At 37.8% G+C, this 19,886-nt stretch overlaps 1 protein-coding gene across 3 annotated transcripts in view; it reads left to right on the forward strand.

The window, feature by feature from the left end:
* Nucleotides 1-11: 11 nt before the first annotated feature.
* MBD5 (methyl-CpG binding domain protein 5) overlaps nt 12-19,886 on the forward strand; it is a 72,557-nt gene continuing 52,682 nt past the window's right edge. For 2 of the 3 annotated variants that reach the window (XM_010839952.1, XM_010839954.1), the window contains exons 1-3: nt 12-127; nt 13,474-14,146; nt 19,058-19,160. In XM_010839952.1, the coding sequence (XP_010838254.1) occupies nt 14,034-14,146; nt 19,058-19,160 (216 nt within the window). In that variant the 5' untranslated portion in view covers nt 12-127; nt 13,474-14,033. The remainder of the gene's footprint in view (nt 128-13,473; nt 14,147-19,057; nt 19,161-19,886) is intronic. The other variant, XM_010839953.1, reaches the window with a different exon arrangement.

Here is a 19,886-nt window from a genome sequence, read left to right on the forward strand (position 1 = left end):
AAGAAAAGCCACTGCAGTGAACTGGAGAGCCGAGTCCTGTCTGAAGGAGCAGCCACTGATCTGTTCCAGATAATTGTTGCAAGGCAGGAATGCTGACCTAGTGTTACCACATTGTCCAGTTTCCCAGGTAAAGCAAGAAATGCAAATTTTCATATGCCTTCTGATTTAAATATTGTCAATTAATTCACTTGCATTATTATTTTCAAACTGTGCGTGCACCAAATACTACCACTGGTGAGATTTGGCCTAGAGCCCTCCTGATTGTAACTTGGTTTTATATTTTGCTCCCCAGTTCCTGTTTGTTGAATTGGAGACTTTATTTTCTACATGTTTTGCTTTTCTTCAGCATGTTAGGTAAAATATTTTATGCCGGTTTTGTGCTATTGAAACTACCTGCCTCTCTAAATTGAATGTTTTATGTGTAAGTTTTTTTTGGCTGCTACATTTTCTCTGCCACCTTCAGAATTCCAGTGAGCAGTCACATGCTAAATGGAGCCTCCTTGAGACACTTTTCATATGACAACACTAACCATCTACAGGTATTACTACTTACTCATTTCATTCCTGATGTGTAAGCTAAATAAACACAGTAAAATATCATTTATTTCATGGAACTTAAAGATTGTGTGGTTTGGGCTCCCCCTTCTAGAATTAACACAGAGATCATCTTCCTCCTCTTGCATCTTGAGAGAACTTTTCAGATAATTAATTAGACTATGGTTATCTTTAACATTTAATTATATTTGCTAGAGATGTTGTTTAGACTTGAGTGTTCCTAAATATTTATACATATTTAGAGACAATGTATTTGTTTCTCCAGTGGCTGAGGAGTCTTCCTGTTTTCTCTTTGAGTAACCCCATTGCCAGGTGAATTGAAGAATGCTAAACATTTTTTTAAGTAAAAGAGTATATAAACATTAGCTGTTTCAATATGTTGTGCAACCCCAAAATGGACCAAAGTCATGTTTGTTTCATTCTTAATACAGTTTTAATTTTTAAAAAGCTGATATACATTATTTTTAACAATGATTCAACCTATGGAGCTACACCTTGAGTAACCAGAATACCAATCATGCACAGATAAAATGTAAAAATCACCCCTTCAACTTGCTTACTGCACTCTTAAAAAGATTATGTTAATGAAGGCAAGTATTGTTTTTATAAATAATCCTTATGAGAAACTGTACTATACTATAAAACAGCAAAAATAGCCAAGTATGTTGATGCTTAATATATAGAAGTAAATCATAAGTAAATTTTCCCTCAGAGTTGTAATGAGTTTATTATGTCCTAGATGTTCTGGTGTGACCTACTATACTTTCAGACAGTTCTCTGAATTTTTTTAAAATAAAATATATTTGGAATCCGTGATTATTTTCTTTTTGACTTTTAAGAAAGTAAAATGCATAGTAAGCATTTTATTCGTGTGCATACAAACCCTCACTTTCCTTCTATATTTTCAAAAGTACAAAGGGAAGCCTTGCCTTAAAGTTAGTTGTCTCAATTGTGTTTTCTTTGTAGTCATGTAGAATGGCAAGGGCAAAGAAAGAGCTCAGTGGTGTGTAGTAATACATGTGAATTCCTGAATATTATCAGGGAGAGTTATAAGGAGAATTCAGTTTAGACTTGGAAAGCCAAATAATGACTGGAGAAACCAGGAAGGCTTCTCTGAGGAAGTGACGTTTAAACTGAGATAAACAGAAGTTGGTTTAACAAAAAACATGAGTGTGGTGGTGAGAGATGTCATTCCAAGCAGAAAAGTAAGGGTGATAGGCTGAGGCATTTTTAGAACCAGCCAAAGGGATAGCCTTAGTTTTTGTTTCTACTATGTAGGCCATTCTGGTTAATGTGTCCTTTCTGACTCTCCTTTTTGTCCACATAGAGAAATAACAGCATAATACTGGTGGGCTTCCCTGGTGGCTCAGATAGTAGACAATCTGCCTTCAATGCGGGAGACCTGAATTCGATCTCTGGGTTGGGAAGATCCCCTGGAGGAGGAAATGGCAACCCACTCCAGTATTCTTGCCTGGAAAATTCCATGGACAGAGGAGCCTGGTGGGCTACAGTCCATGGGGTCACAAAGACTCGGACATGACTGAAGCAACTTAGCATGCATGCACATAAATAATAATGTAGATATTTATTATGTGCTAGGTACTGGTTTAAGACTTTTAGTTTATTGTATCCCCAAAGCAGAACAGTTCTATAAAATCTCCATTTTATAAGGAAAGAAAATTTTTAAAACCTACCCAAGGTCACAAGGATGGAGCTACAGGACTTCCCTGAAGTCCAGAGGTTAAGACTACAAGCTCCCAAGGCAGGGAGCACAGGTTCAATCCCTGGTCAGAGAACTAATATTCCACATGATGCACAGCATGGAAAAAAATTTTTTTTAATAAAAACAAAATAAACAGAAATGACTATCCTCAACAAAACTTAAAAAAAGAAAAGATAGAGCTACATAGCATCTCAATACTATAGTTAATTTAAATAAAACCCTATTTTAGACTTTCAGATCACTTCCAGTGTAGTATTTGGCTGTTTGAAATAATACTGCTGATTCAGTGTGTTGGAAGACTAGGCTACGCTCCATGAAACAGCTCATCTCTGTTCCACATGGTGCTGGCTGGACTCATGTATGTGTCTGGGGCTTCAGACGGACCAGCTGGATTTCTCTCTCTCTCCATCCTCAAAGGGCCAGTTCCAGTTCTTTGTGTGACAGTGGCATTCCAAGAAGCAAGAATGGAAGATACAAGGCCTCTTGAGGCTTAGGCCCATCCCTTGAGCTATATCACATTCTACTGATCAAAGCAAGTCACAAGGTCAGCCCAGATCCAAAGGGCAGAGTAGTAAATCTCATTTCCTAATGGAAGGAACTACAAGATATCTGTGGCCAATTGCAGCCTGCTACATTTAGCATTTAGTCTTCTAAAGGCTTCTGTGTGCCTAGAATGTGTAAGTTCTAGGTAAATTATCCTCCTGACCATTGATGGGCAGAGTTCAGTTTGTGTGTTACCTTGCCTCTGAGGACTGATGTCATCCTCATACACAGTTTTTGAACATTAACACTCTTTTACACTGAAAGGGCAAGGATGTTTGAAACCAGAGAGTTTTAACGATCAGGGCAGGAAAGATGTGCTTATATCCTGATAAATCTGTAAAACAAATGTAAATTGCACTGGGGTAGTTTGGGGTGAGTAAGTGGAGCCTGGCAGAGGCATTAGGTCTCTTACAAAAGATATATCTGAGAGGTCTGTTTTGGAAAAGGTGGCTGCACAGTGACGATAAGAACCAAATGAAAATAACAACCAGAGTTAAAATGAAGCTAATTTATTGGAAGATTTTTTAAAAATGAAAGAAGATATAACTGTAAGATAAGGGTGCTCATAAATAAAAATGCATAGCTTAAACAAATAGGTGAAAGGTGAAACAGATGGCAAGGTTGGATGGGAGGGCTGGCTAAGTGCTATAAAGGAACTGTGTAAATTGGTATGAGGGTGAAAGATAACTGAAAGAGGCAAATATCATTTAGGGTTACCCTAACAAGCATAATTTAACTAATGGAAAGAGGATGAGTATATCCATTTATTACCCAATCAAATAATAATAATGTTGTAGCTACTCAGACATTATGCTTCAAAATGCTAATGCTCATGTTATTTCTTAATCCAATCATATCTGTTGTTGCATGTACATATTGTTTCAGAATTTAGATAGAGAGTTAGGTTTCATGTGAGCCTTTCTTCTCAAGTGTTGAACATGAGGCGTTAATCCTTGCAAATGTCAGAATGGAAGAGACTTCCTTTTTTTGTTATTGAAGTATAGTTGACTTATTGGAGGAGACTTCTAAACTTTGAATATTTCATGAGTTAACTTTATAATCATTGTGTATAAAATATATGTGATAATTTACATTTATGTTAAATATTGGTATTTTATCTAATTTACATGGTCTCATTTTGATAAATCAGTAGTTCATTCAGTATTCATTCTGTCCTACTGTGTATCCAAGTAATGCCACTGAGTACAAGATTAATGTGTGATTAATGTGATAAACATTTTAATAGAATTTACTCACAGTATCACATGACTTAAAAATCAATTCATTGTTTTCACCATTAATCAAGTTTGTGACATTATTCAGAAAAATATATGATGTTTGTTGTTATTCAGAGAAATTTATGAAAAGTAGCTACTTATTTTCATGATGTCATATTCTCTGATATCTAGTCTTCTTAGTATTTTGGGTATAACTTCTAAAATATATACTTAACACTGCATAACTCAGTGAGTTTATCCTTAGGTTGACAAGAATGTCGGTAAAGCAGAAAGAGAAAAAGCCATCTATTGCCTTAGCTACATCATGTTGAAATACAGGTTTCATTTTTATATGGTTGCATTCATTTTAGTGGTTCCTTTATTAATCCAATTAAAGTGTGTATATAAGCTATTTAAATAAAACTCTGATGTACTTTACAAATAAAATAAAAAGTTATATTATTTTTCTTAGAAGCCCTATCATGCTTTTTCTACACAAAAATTATTACTCAGAGATTGTGAGATCATTAGAGACAAAGCTAGAGCAAAAAAAAAAAAATCCTTTGTGTTTTTTGTCAACATGCATAGTCCCTAGCTTCTACTGACTTCTTTTTAAACCTTCTCTTTCATTTTAGATGTCTGTGTTGCTAAAAACCTTACAGGTCTACATGGTAAAAATCAGAATATAAAACTATGTTGGCTAATTGGAATGTACGTGGTCTTCATCAAGTATTTAAGCACCCAGTAGGTGAGGCAGTAAACCTGCTTTAATCAGGAAATGGAACTATTGAAAGAACCTAGAGAAACAAGGTCCCTGATGTAAGGAGTTAGTTTACATTCCTGTGGGGAAAGATTAACAAACAAATAAATGATAAAAAAAAAAATCAGTTAATAAGAGGTATCAGTGAATTAACAATGTGTGGGAGAATACTTAGGATTTACAGTGTCTCTTTGAGGAGGTGACATCTAATTTGAATTCTGTATGAAGCCAATGCAAAGAATTAAATCAGGTCACTAAAATTCAGTTCAACAAAAGCCAACTGTCATAGACTTATTTGCATATTGAAAGAGGGATGGAAAATGAAAATGTTGAAAGAATGGTGGCAGATATTCTCCTCAGAACACATACACACACACACCCTACTTTTTTTATTTTTACTTCTGCCAGAAATGTTTGTAATCAATTTAAATAATGTCCTGTGTGTAAGATCTATCCCTGATCCTCAGTGTTAGTGAGACAAAAGTGCCTTTCATGTTTCCGGACATTTTTGTTTTAATCTCTGTCTTTTGGGGTTAAACCAAGCCATGTAAACAGGATAGATCATAATGAAATCTTCAGGCAAGGTGAAGGGAAAATGTTGTGGGTATGTAGTTTTTATGTTAAATTTGAAAAAAAGGATAAACTTTTGTTTTTAATGATAAAACTATAAAAACTTGAATGAGTTTTGAATAATTGGTCTATATAGAAGATAAAGTTATCAGAATCTCAGAGGCAAATAGAATAGACTATAATATTTAGCAAAAGAGGGCATGTATCGGTTTTCAGAAGTTTGAGATGCATGGCCTTCTCAGTGAACTATCAAAATGGCAATAGATTTATGTAGAGAGATATTTATCTCAGATTTATTTGTAACTGTGAAAATTTAGGAGAAAAATCTATTTCCACAAAAGGGAAGTAAATATTGAATGCCATAGTAAAATGCTTAAGTTGAAAATAAAGTGCAAAGTGGTAATAATTCAATATTTAAAGAAGGCACTATTATACATAGAAAAAAATTGGAATTACCTTAGCTTTTTTCAATAGCAATTTGGCAGTGCCTCCAAAGTTTAAATGTGCAGACCCAACATTAATATGATTGATATTCCAATAGATGAATATTTGTAAATTTATATGATAGAATACTATTCAGATGTTTAAAATGAACAAATTGGATCTATATTTCTGCAGAAGAGATAGATCTGTATATGTCAACAGAGATAGCACTCAAAACAATGTTGAATTTTAAAAAGCAAGTTGAAGAATATGTATGTATAATAGTATTTATGTAAAATAAAAACTTTAAAATACTTATAACAAAGCCAAATATTGTTTACCTGTAAAAACATAGCCTGGAAGGATTGATTGTTGCTGTTCATTCACTGAGTCATGTCTGACTCTTTGAGACCCCATGGACTGCAGCACACCAGGCTTCCCTGTCCATCTGTGGGCTTCCCTAGTGGCTCCCAGAGCTTACTCAAACTTATGTCCATTGAGTCAGTGATGCCATCCAACCATCTCCTCCTCTGTCGTCCCCTTCTTCTGTCCTCAGTCTTTACCAGCATCAGGGTCTTTTCCAATAAGTCAGCTCTTCGCATCAGGTGGCCAAAGTATTGGAGCTTCAGCTTCAACATCAGTCCTTCCAATGAATATTCAGGGTTGATTTCCTTTAGGATTGACTGGTTTGATCTCCTTGCAGTCAAAGGGACTCTCTACAGACCAGAATAGGAGTGTTAGTTTTCTTTAGGCCAGAGGGGAGGGGAACAGGACTAAAAAGAGAAACTGGATGGGAGTGAGGGATAGTATTGAACTTCATCTGTAATATTTTCTAAGTGTTTTTGTTTTTTTTTTAAATAAGCAAAGTGACAAAATGCATTGTAAATTTGGAGCGGTAGCTCATTGTTTATTAGACTCTTTTTAATGTGTGCTTTTAAAACTTTTTTAAAACAATGATTAAAAGTCATCCACGTTTGCAGTGGTTATTATTCAACAGTGAGATTAGAGTTCAATTTTAATTTTCATCACAAACATCTCTGAATTTTCCAAATTTATAAAATAAATGTTGAGGAAATCAGTCCCACTTAGAGATAAACAAATGATAATAGTCGCTGGACTTCAGCTCTCTGAGGAGTTCCTAAGGCCCTTAACAATTATGCTATGCTATGCTAAGTCACTTCAGTTGTGTCCAACTCTGTGTGACCCCGTAGAAGGTAGCCTACCAGGCTCCCCCGTCCCTGGGATTCTCCAGACAAGAACACTGGAGTGGGTTGCCATTTCCTTAAGCTGCCTCTAAAATGCCAAAGTATCAGCCAAAAAAAAAAGGATGACCCTCCCAGGAACAAAAGGAAGAAGTGGGCCAGCCATGGAAATGTAAAACCAGGTCCTATCCTGGGAAGGGAAGCTGGTACAGAAGTCTGAGTCAGTGGGTCTCAAACTTGAGCATGCCATTGAATCACCTAGAGGGCTTGTTTGTTTGTTTGTTTGTTTTAAAAGATTGCCCTCCAGTGTTTCTGATTAAGAAAGTATGGGGTCAGTTCTGTGATTCTGCATTTGTAACAGGATCCCAGCTGTTAACAGTAATGATGGTGGTCCCAGGACCATGCTTTCAAAACTGCAGGCTAAAACCCAGCCATCAGATCTTTGTAGTTTTGATTACTGAAATATGAGGAAGATATTTGGCAGAAATCAGTCTGATGTCATTATCTGGCAGATCCACAAATTACTTAAGGGCGTGAGTCAGTCCATCTCAGGAAAGTTGGAGTCACACGCAAGAGCAGGCAAATCAAAAAGAAAGAGAAATTGGCATCAAATGATCAGAAAGCTTGAAAGTAAGGAAAATGAGAACTAGTCCAATCTAAAGACCACAGGCCATGGAAGACTTCGCTTTAGGGAAAAGTAAGGTAATAAAATGAGTGTGAAAAAAAGACTGTAAAAATCATGTTTACTCATCAGTGTCTGTTGCTGTTTGATCAGACTGGGAGTCCAGAATGACACAGAATTCTTTCTCATCTTACACTAGCACCAGGAGCTCTACTAGGCAGGAAACTCCCTGAGAACAGGGACTGTTCTTCCCTTCCTTGCTTTCTCCATCCTTTCCTGACCCCCTCCCTCCCTCTTTCTTTTCTATTTTCCCCACTCAGCAGCTTTTTGTTTTCCCCTCAGCAGCTCTTTAGTGCCAGACATTGCCCTGGGCTTTGGATAAAGTGGTGTCTTACCACCTTTGTGGAACTTCCCAGGTGGCTCAGTAGTGAAGAATCAGGAGCCTCAGGAGATGAGGGTTCAATCCCTGGGTTGGGAAGATTCCCTGAAAGAGGAAACGGCAGCCCACTCTACTATTCTTGTCTGGAGAATCCCATGGATAGAGGAGCTGGAGGTTGCAAAGAGTCAGACACGACTAAGTGGCTAAGCACAAACACCACCTTTGTACTCCAGCACATAGCATAGGCCTCATAAGTAATAGCTGCTCACTAACTGTAGAATGAAATATGAATAAACACATACATGATCAACAGGGATCATGGTTAAAGGAGCAATGAATGAGAGACAGAAATAAGGTGCTATGCATGCAAGCAGGTCATTTCTATAAGAGGCATAGACCCAGTGGAGTGGACCTAGCAATGTAATTAGCACCTTGAGTCACCACTGAAAATGCACTACTTGGCACTTTCCTTTATACTCCACATTTTTCCCAATAAAGTTTTGCTACTTTTCCCACTGCTTGCCAGTGTTTCCCACTCCCATCCCTATGGTTCCTGACTTTCAGCTAAATTAGTACATGCTTCATTCAGTTCAATTCAGTTCAGTCGCTCAGTCGTGTCCGATTATTTGGGACCACATGAATCGCAGCACACCAGGCCTCCCTGTCCATCACCAACTCCTGGAGTTCACTCAGACTCAACGTCCATCAGGTCAGTGATGCCATCCAGCCATCTCATCCTCTGTCGTCCCCTTCTCCTCCTGCCCCCAATCCCTCCCAGCATCAGAGTCTTTTCCAATGAGTCAACTCTTCACATGAGGTGGCCAAAGTACTGGAGTTTCAGCTTTAGCATCATTCCTTCCAAAGAAATCCCAGGGCTGATCTCCTTCAGAATGGACTGGTTGGATCTCCTTGCCGTCCAAGGGACTCTCAAGAGTCTTCTCCAACACCACAGTTCAAAAGCATCAATTGTTCAGCGCTCAGCCTTCTTCACAGTCCAACTCTCACATCCATACATGACCACTGCAAAAACCATAGCCTTAACTAGACGAACCTTTGTTGGCAAAGTCATGTCTCTGCTTTTGAATATGCTGTCTAGGTTGGTCATAACTTTCCTTCCAAGGAGTAAGCGTCTTTTAATTTCATGGCTGCAATCACCATCTGCAGTGATTTTGAACCCAAAAACATAAAGTCAGGCACTGTTTCCACTGTTTCCCCATCTATTTCCCATGAAGTGATGGGACCGGATGCCATGATCTTAGTTTTCTGAATGTTGAGCTTTAAGCCAACTTTTTCACTCTCCACTTTCACTTTCATCAAGAGGCGTTTTAGTTCCTCTTCACTTTCTGCCATAAGGGTGGTGTCATCTGCATATCTGAGGTTATTGATATTTCTCTTGGCAATCTTGATTCCAGCTTGTGCTTCTTCCAGTCCAGCGTTTGTCATGATGTACTCTGCATATAAGTTAAATAAGCAGGGTAACAATATACAGCCTTGACGTACTACTTTTCCTATTTGGAACAAGTCTGTTGTTCCATGTCCAGTTCTAACTGTTGCTTCCTGACCTGCATACAGGTTTCTCAAGAGGCAGGTCAGGTGGTCTGGTATTCCCATCTCTTGGACAATTTTCCACAGTTTATTGTGATCCACACAGTCAAAGGCTTTGGCATAGTCAATAAAGCAGAAATAGATGTTTTTCTGGAACTCTCTTGCTTTTTCGATGGTCCAGCAGATGTTGGCAATTTGATCTCTGGTTCCTCTGCCTTTTATAAAATCAGCTTGAACATCAGGAAGTTCACGGTTCACGTATTGCCCAAGCCTGGCTTGGAGAATTTTGAGCATTACTTTACTAGTGTGTGAGATGAGTGCAATTGTGCAGTAGTTTGAGCATTCTTTGGCATTGCCTTTCTTTGGGATTGGAATGAAAACTGACCTTTTCCAGTCCTGTGGCCACTGTTGAGTTTTCCAAATTTGCTGGCATATTGAGTGCAGCACTTTCACAGCATCATCTTCCAGGATTTGGAATAGCTCCACTGGAATTCCATCACCTCCACTAGCTTTGTTCATAGTGATGCTTTCTAAGGCCCACTTGACTTCACATTCCAGGATGTCTGGCTGTAGGTCAGTGACCACACCATCGTGATTATCTGGGTCATGAAGATCTTTTTTGTACAGTTCTTCTGTGTATTCTTGCCACCTCTTAATAATGTCTTCTGCTTCTGTTAGGTCCATACCATTTCTGTCCTTTATCAGAGCCCATCTTTGCATGAAATGCTCCCTTGGTATCTCTAATTTTCTTGAAGAGATCTGTAGTCTTTCCCATTCTGTTGTTTTCCTCTATTTCTTTGCATTGATCGCTGAGGAAGGCTTTCTTATCTCTTGTTGCTATTCTTTGGAACTCTGCATTCAGATGCTTATATCTTTCCTTTTCTCCTTTGCTTTTCACTTCTCTTCTTTTCACAGCTATTTGTAAGGCCTCCCCAGACAGCCATTTTGCTTTTTTGCATTTCTTTTCCATGGGGATGGTCTTGATCCCTGTCTCCTGTACAATGTCACGAACCTCCGTCCATAGTTCCTCAAGCACTCTATCAGATCTAGGCCCTTAAATCTATTTCTCACTTCCACTGTATAGGGGATTTGATTTAGGTCATACCTGAATGGTCTAGTGGTTTTCCCTACTTTCTTCAATTTAAGTCTGAATTTGGCAATAAGGAGTTCATGATCTGAGCCACAGTCAGCTCCTGGTCTTGTTTTTGTTGACTGTATAGAGCTTCTCTATCTTTGGCTGCAAAGAATATAATCAATCTGATTTTGGTGTTGACCATCTGGTGATGTCCATGTGTAGAGTCTTCTCTTGTGTTGTTGGAAGAGGGTGTTTGCTATGACCAGTGCATTTTCTTGGCAGAACTCTATTAGTCTTTCCCTGCTTCATTCCATATTCCAAGGCCAAATTTGCCTGTTACTCCAGGTGTTTCTTGACTTCCTACTTTTGCATTCCAGTCCCCTATAATGAAAAGGACATCTTTTTTGGGTGTTAGTTCTAAAAGGTCTTGTAGGTCTTAACCATTCAACTTTAGCTTTTTCAGCATTACTGGTTGAGGCATAGACTTGGATTACTGTGATATTGAATGCTTTGCCTTGGAAATGAACAGAGATCATTCTATCGTTTTTGAGACTGCATCCAAGTACTGCATTTTGGACTCTTTTGTTGACCATGATGGCTACTCCATTTCTTCTGAGGGATTCCTGCCCGCAGTAGTAGATATAATGGTCATCTGAGTTAAATTCACCCATTCCAGTCCATTTCAGTTCACTGATTCCTAGAATGTCGACATTCACTCTTGCCATCTCTTGTTTGACTACTTCCAATTTGCCTTGATTCATGGACCTGACATTCCAGGTTCCTATGCAATACTGCTCTTTACAGCATCGGACATTGCTTCTATCACCAGTCACATCCACAACTGGGTATTGTTTTTGCTTTGGCTCCATTCCTTCATTCTTTCTGGAGTTATTTCTCCACTGATCTCCAGTAGCATATTGGGCACCTACTGATGTGGGGAGTTCCTCTTTCAGTATCCTATCATTTTGCCTTTTCATACTGTTCATGGGGTTCTCAAGGCAAGAATACTGAAGTGGTTTGCCATTCCCTTATCCAGTGGACCACATTCTTTCAGACCTCTCCACCATGACCCGCCCATCTTGGGTTGCCCCACGGGCATGGCTTAGTTTCACTGAGTTAGACAAGGCTGTGGTCCTAGTGTGAGTAGATTGACTAGTTTTCTGTGAATATGGTTTCGGTGTGACTGCCCTCTGATGCCTGTTGCAACACCTACCGTCTTACTTGGGTTTCTCTTACCCTGGGCTTGGGGTATCTCTTCACGGCTGCTCCAGCAAAGCACAGCTGTTGCTTCTTACCTTGGATGAGGGGTATCTCCTCACAGCTGCCCTTCCTGACCTTCAACGTGGGATAGCTCCTCTAGACCTTCCTGCGCCCGCGCAGCCACTGCTGCTTGGACGTGGGGTTGGTCCTCCTGGCCACCGCCCCTGGCCTCGGACTCAGGTAGCTCTTCTCGGCCGTTCCTGCGCTGTCGCAGCCTGGCACTCTCGGCCGCTGCCCCTGACCTCGGACGTGGGGTAACTCCTCTTGGCCACCGCCCTTCAGTCATGGAGTCCTCCCGGCTTCTGCCCCTGACCTCGGACGTGGGGTAGCTCCTCTTTAATCTGCCTCACAGGCAAGCCAGCAAATAAGGCATATGCCTGAATACATAATGCTTTTAACTATAAAGTATTCTCCTACTTTCCCAATGAAAAAATCTGAAGAAAGGTTTGGAACTTGAGTAGTTTTATGTCTATTAACACTGTTTAATTTATTTAATTTGTTGACTGAGTCATACATGAATATATAAAACTATCTAAAATATTTTTTATTAAAAATTTAAACAGTCTTAATACTGTGATATGAATCTTAAGTCATTTAACAGAGTTTTTGAGAGCATATTACCTTTACTTTCAGTTAAGTTGTTTAAGATTCAGCATTTTTAATCATGGATGATGCTGTCACCAGAAATTTTTATCAACAAACTACAAGCCCCACTCATGTAACACTAGAATAGTTTTTTTCATTCATCCTTTAGTGTACTTTCATGAGTTCCACAAGGTAATCACACACTGTGTATTAAATTGATTATAAAAAGTCTTGTTTGCCACAACAATGCTAGCAGTTGTGGTATCACATTTTTCACCAGAATTAAGTACTAAATCTTTTTAAAAATTTATTTGCCATATTTGTTTATTCACCAGTTCCATTAAGATGACCTCTTGTAGCATTCCACCTTAGCACTGACTGCTGCTGTTTCAGGCCAATGTGTCTTCTCCCCAAACAGTACCTTGTGACACAAAAAAAGGAATTAAGAGAATACTCCATAATAGAAGGGAATTTGTAAATCTTAAGTAAAGCAATTCCCACTCTTATAGCCCAGAACAGTGGGGGAAAGTCTTCTCATACTTGGGAATGCACGTGTGTGTTTATTTCCTTTTAATTTTCTCTTCAAAAAAAAAAAAAAAAAACCCTCTTGTTTAGGTGAATATAATGATTAGAAAAGTTAATTATAGGGGTTTGTAGAATTAAAGAGTAATCAAAAGTGATTGTATTAACACACAGCTTTCTAGTTGTTAGGTCACAAGAGGTGATAGATATGTTTTTATTGCCAGAAGGAGGTTGTATATATATGTAATGCCATGGTTATGAGTCTGTCTCTAGTAATTAGAAAGCTACATGTGTTGAAGAGCCAGCAGACTGGTTGATCTGGAGTAAGTAGATCAAGCTGGAAGAAGAAAAGTTGACTTTGACATGTGATTTGACAGCAAAGGACATCAAAATGGCTTGCTACACTTACCAATTTATTCCATTTTTAAAAGTGTGCAGCTTCTCAGTTTTTCATTATTAAATATAGTGTTTACGTATTTATATGTGTTTCAGGCTACCTTATTGGAATTTTGAAGACATGAAAACATCAGATGAACCAACTTGCAACATCTTGGATTCAGATTGGAAGATGAAGAGAAACTTTAAAGAATGTGGCCTATAAAGGCGGGTAGTACCTGAAAGTATTAACTGACTCACACTATAAAAATGAGACCAGTTTCTAAACAATAGAGGTTGTTTTAGTCCAACATGAAGGTTCAAGACAAAATGTTGAACTAAAAACTTACACTCCTCCCCTCTCCCACTTCAGACAGGTACCAGCATTGCTGAATATGATTTTCGTTAGTCAGAAGCACTTGTTTTTACCCATGTAGACCATCCTTAGGAATTAAATATTGGTTATTTAATGTAGATTATAATGGGAAACTGATTTTTTCTACAATGGCAGATTTCAAGGACTTGGTTCCAAACTGAGCCGAAGCTTCCCAATGCATTTTGTACAGTCTGGGGAAAACTGTGCTGCATTGGCCATTTTTGAAGGCCACGATGCCCTGTAATACAAGGACATCATCTTATTGCTGATATCTTTGGGGAGTCCTAAGCAGACACAGAAAATGAATGGAGGCAAGGAGTGTGACGGAGGGGACAAGGATGGAGGTCTTCCAGCTATACAAGTTCCTGTGGGTTGGCAGCGTCGTGTGGATCAAAATGGAGTGCTTTACATCAGGTGAGCCCTTCCTATTCCCTGCATTATCTCCAAGTTTGCAGCCACCAAATAAAGAAGGTACAGCCTGTTCCTCTGAGAACGTAAAATATTGTGACTGGTAGCACCTCAAGTCAATTTGAATAAATGATCTTTGTGCTGGAAATATTGTGTTTTTATTTATATTATTTTGCAATATAAAACCTGCCTTAGGTTACAAGAGAGGATTTTTATGCATTATTTGTGTTTATATAAAGTGTTGCCCTGCTTATCTCTCTAACAAGGATAAAGAAAAAGATGAAGATTTCTAAAAGAAACCCATGAGCGTCATTACCACATTCGCAGGAGAATGTAAAATACTGAAAATAGACCCGATGTCTCCTGACAATATTATTGTCCTTCATAGTGCTTCCGCTGGCTACTCTGATGTAAGGTTGTGTTTTTCTCTATAGGCAGTTTCAATTACCAGTTTCTTAATGCCTGATATTAACTAAAAATAATTTACCTGTTTTTTCTGTGCAGTTTTTAATCTATTCCCTGCATATAATAATAAAAAAGAAAAAGTCATGATGGAGTCATCTCACAAGTAAAAATCATACAGATTACATGTAAATACCTGTTATTTTAAATTTTGATGGTCTTTGTTATGTTGAGCAAGTTGAATGAAATAACTGTTCGCAAGAACTTTTAGTCTTACTATTAAATAATTGGCACCTAAGTTCCTTACTTTGTAGTTTATTGGTAAATATGTGAGTAGGATACCATAAATCTTTCTCTGTGATGTAATTTTTTAAAAAGCTGTGATGAAGAGAACTTTTTAAAAGATATCACATTGCATCATTAGATTAATTATGTTGCTTTCAGTTCATCATTATTACTTTTATTTGTATCTCAGCTTCAGTGAAATTCTTGTTTGTGCAAAGCTGTATTTATATAAATGAGGAATTTCACATGATACATACTCAGACAATTTTGTACTATAACATCTCAGAAGTCAGTTCAGATCCTGTCCTGGATTTGTTTGTTTGGTAGAAGTTATTTCTTGAGGTAAACTTAATGACCAACTGAAATTCTTTTGAACATCTTTTTTAATTTCTGTAATATTTAGGAGGTGCTCTGTATTAATTGAAGTGAAGGGATAAGAAAGCAGGGAACGTGGAGCTCACCCCATTAAAGATTAGATGGATGAGGACACGAGGGATAACTTTCCCAAAGTGTTTCTATTGCCAATCCTGTTACCAAACTTCCAGGAATACTTTATCAGTGTAATGTAGCAAGACACCGGTGTTGTGTTCCTGTTTACAGTTGTTCTAGTCTGTAAGGAGCAAGTGTTATATATTTACAACTAAAAGCAGTTAACTCCAAAAATCTTGATAATTTCAGTTTATTTGTTTTGTTTTGTTTTGTTTCTTCTTTCTCCGTGTGAAAGATAAATCAGCTTTTTAGGTTGCTGAGAGTTAAGGCAAATTCAGTCTGGAAGTCTGTCAGTTGTCTTGCTCATGACATCCCAAGACTTTACTGTTAGTATGAGTTAGTTTTAATTCTCCCAACCCAAATCTGCACACTAGGGATTATTTTGGAAACTAACTTTGCCAGATAAGCTAAAACACCTTCAGATAAATTAAACCCAGCATAGGTTTGCTTCATGTGTATGTGTAACTGGTTAACTTACCACTTGAATGTATATAAGAGGCTAGCCCTCCTTCTATAGCTTCCTTTGCAATGTGTAGTTTGCTTATAATTTTTAGTTTAGTTTCCAGCTGTTCCTGCCTCAGGGTGGCATTGAGGCTGCACATTAAATTTCCCACCTGCTTCCAATCTTCTAAGCTTTATCTATGCCGTAAGACTTCTAACTATTTTTATGTTAATTATTACTCCCAGAAGTTAATTAAAGAGCTGCAACTGAAGGAAAGAGCCCAACTGACTGATTGAGAGGAAGTGTTTCTAAAGTGTCTGGAGTACTCTAATATTATAGAATTCAGGAATTCTTGTATTCAAGTTTAATTTACAATTAAATCCTTTAGGATTCATTCATAGACTTTCTTTAACCGTAACACATGAGACAGTTTCTTTTCACAATATTCTGGAATTCTTCACATAATAACTAGTGATTTTGTTTTATCAAAGCTACCAGACCTGCAAAACACCTTGCTGGCCCTCCCATTAGGTAGAACTCCAATCTGTAATATGGGAATTCTTATTCTTTGCATATCATCTGGAAAAAAGTGTTAGCCCAAATAAATGAATGAGTTAACAAAGTTGAGGATTTTAATTGTGATTTTTCTACATGCCTAAGGCAACCCAGTCCAGTGTTCTTGCCTGGAGAATCCCAGGGACGGAGGAGCCTGGTGGGCTGCCGTCTCTGGGGTCACAGAGAGTCAGACACGACTGAAGTGACTTAGCAACAGCAGCAAGTCATTTATATGGTTGTCCATAAATAAAATATGAATTGCATTCTAAAGCAGGTTTATTTATAGACACCAAACTACTACCTGTATTTTTGTAGAAGCAGAATAGTCTACACCTAGTAGTGTAAAAGGTCTGTAAAAAGCAGTGTAAAAGATTGACTGGAAAAGGTCAATCCTCATCCCAATTTCCAAGAAGGGTAGTACCAAAGAATGTGCTAACCATCAGACAATCGCACTTATCTCCCATGCTAGTAAGGTCGTGCTTAAAATCTTGCAAGCTCGGCTTCAGCAAACCAAGAACTTCCAGATGTCCAAGCTGGGTTTAGAAAAGAAAGAAGAACTAGAGATCAAATTGCCAACATTCGTTGGATTATAGAGAAAGCAAGAGAATTTCAGAAAAACCTCTATCTCTGTTTCATTGACTACCGTAAAGCCTTTGACTGTGTGGATCATGGCAAACTGTGGAAAGCTCTTACAGAGATGGGAATACTAGACCATCTTACCTATCTCCTGAGAAACCTGTTTATGGGTCAAGAAGCAACAGTTAGAACCCTGTATGGAACAACTGATTGGTTCAAGATCAAGAAAGGAGTAGGACAGGGCTGTCTGCTGTCACCCTGTTTGTTTAACCTATATGCTGAGCACATGATGAGAAATGCCAGGCTGGATGAGTCACAAGCCAGAATCAAGATAGGCAAGAGAAATATCAGCAACCTCAGATATGCCAATGATACCACTCTAATGGCAGAAAGCAAAGAAAAACTAAAGAACCTCTTGATGAGGGTGAAGGAGGACAGTGAAAGAGCCAGCTTAAGACTAAATACTAAAAAAAAACTAAGATCATGGCATCTGCCACCATTACTTCATGGCAAATAGAAAGGGGAAAGGTGGAAGTAGTAACAGATTTCCTCTTCTTGGGGTTCAAAACCACTGCGAATGGTGACTTCAGCCATGAAATCAGAAGTTCATTGATTGCTTCTTGGCAGCAGAGTGATGACAGACTTAGACAGTGTGCTGAAAAGCAGAAACATTACTCTGCAGACAAAGATCTGTATAGTCAAGGCTATGGTTTTCCCAGTGGTCACATATGGTTGTGAGAGCTGGACCGTGAAGAAGGCAGAATGCCAAAAAATTGATGCCTTCGAACTGTGTTGCTTGAGAAGATTCCTGAAAGTCCCTTGGACAGCAAGGAGATCAAATCTGTTAGTCTTAAGAGAGATCAACCCTGAATATTCACTGGAAGGACTGATAGTGACACTGAAGCTCCAGTATTTTGGTCATCTAATGAGAACAGACTACTCATTGGAAAAGTCCCTGATGCTGGGAAAGATTAAGGGCAGAAGGAGAAGAGAGTGTCAGAGGCTGAGACGGCTGGACGTCATCACTGATGCAATGAACATGAATTTGGGCAAGCTCTAGGAGATGGTGAGGGACAGGGAGGCCTGGCATGCTGTAGACCATGGGGTCTCAAAGAGTCAGACATGACTAGGCGACTGAACAATGACAAGTAGTGTAATGCTCTGTTTACAAAATGGAGAGTATTGTTTCTGGAAATTTTATCAGAAGGCGTTAAGTGAAAGTTTTGGTAAATAGTCATAAATAAAAGATATTCTTGAGTGAAAAGTATATAATAATTTCAAAACATAATATGTATGCAGGTTGTAAGATCAATACGTTAATAATGAAAGTCCTAAGATAAAAATTGCCCATTTTAAACTAATCCTCATGTAAATAAACATTAAAGACTTAACCTGTCATCTGAATTAGTACCTAATGTATAGACTTAAATTTGATCAGTAATCACATAATACTGACTTCTGTCACCCAAAGAATAGTAACATTGAGAGCACTACCCAGTCACCAGCTGTAAGGCCTGCAAGGCACTTTTCTGCCACCTAAAACTGTTTCCTCGAGATCCCCATCCTTATCAGTCCACCGTGGCTCTTCACTAGAATTTGAGCTTGGCAACATTCTGATCTGTATTCAAAGAAACACATGAATGAGGAAGAAACAAGAGAGACTTGTTTTTACAGAGGGACAACTTGGTCCTAGAGCTACAAGATTAAAGGAAAGAACTTGTTAGCCCAAACTTTCATAGACTTAGTGACTTTCTGGTTTGACCTCCAACACATTCCTAAATTTCAGTTTTTCTCCAACAGCTTTCAAAATAGATCTTCTGGTTCAAAATGATAATGATTACTTTCATGTAGTTTTCTTGTTCCTTCTTACCTACACTTTTTTAAGAATATCATTTTTCTCATCCTTACTCTGCTCTCGGTTGTCAAAGTACTTTTGTTTTTCTATGAAGATCTGTATTTTTCTGAGAAATATTTTGGTTCAAAAGAAAGAGCAATAGTGTTAAAGGCTATAATTTAGTAGCTAACATAATATTGACAAAGAAAATGCTTTTCCTTAGTAGGAAAATATTATCCTGTGAAGGACAGTGAGACTATAAATTATGCCTTTTTTTCATGTAATATGTGCAGTCAGAATTATTTCCTGATGTTTTTTTAAACTATTTTTACAGTCCCAGTGGGTCTTTGTTATCTTGCTTGGAGCAGGTTAAAACATACCTGCTTACTGACGGAACATGCAAGTGTGGCTTGGAATGTCCTCTTATTCTTCCCAAGGTAACCATTTCGCAATAGATGTATCAGCAATTTTTTATTTTTTAGGTGTTTCATATATTTGCTTTTCTCATTTGGCATTTCATTTTTATATTACTTCTCCAATCATATATGCATTTTTAAGTCTTAAGTTAGATACCTTTTGCATGCATTTTGGAATACGTAAAAATTGTGGAAAATAGTTCAAGTCCAAGAGTCATTTTCAAAGGTGACAAACCTATATTCCTATTAAATATTTCATCAAAATCTCTTTTGCAAAAAAAAAACACCTGTTTTGAACCTTTTTCTTAGAGCTATACCCGTGCTCACTCTTTAATAGTGCAGTATTTTCTTTCCTTACTGCTCAGTCTGCAATGTTATTTTTAGCACTGGTGTTGATAAATCTGCCACAAATATTTCTAAAATCACAAAGCTGAACCTTTCTAGCCAAAAGTGAAACTGTTTTACTCTTTTGCAAGGTAAAAAGCAAAATCATTTTAAATGATTAAAAATATATACTATAGACACAGGTCATTATTCTCTGAATACCTACAATAGAGCTAATCTCAGAACTAAAGATCAATACACAACTTTTTCTTTTTTATTTGTGTCACCTCTTTCAAGAAAAAGCACTTGAAACAGCTTATATGTATATATACAATAAATATTTTTAAATAGAGTAGTAGATTTTTTTTAATCAGTAAAAAGGTAATATTAATATAGCAATAAAATAAAGCCAAAGAAAAAATT

The sequence above is a fragment of the Bison bison genome, unplaced genomic scaffold, assembly GCF_000754665.1.
Source record: "Bison bison bison isolate TAMUID 2011002044 unplaced genomic scaffold, Bison_UMD1.0 scf7180017864139, whole genome shotgun sequence".
In the NCBI taxonomy this organism is placed as follows: domain Eukaryota; kingdom Metazoa; phylum Chordata; class Mammalia; order Artiodactyla; family Bovidae; genus Bison; species Bison bison.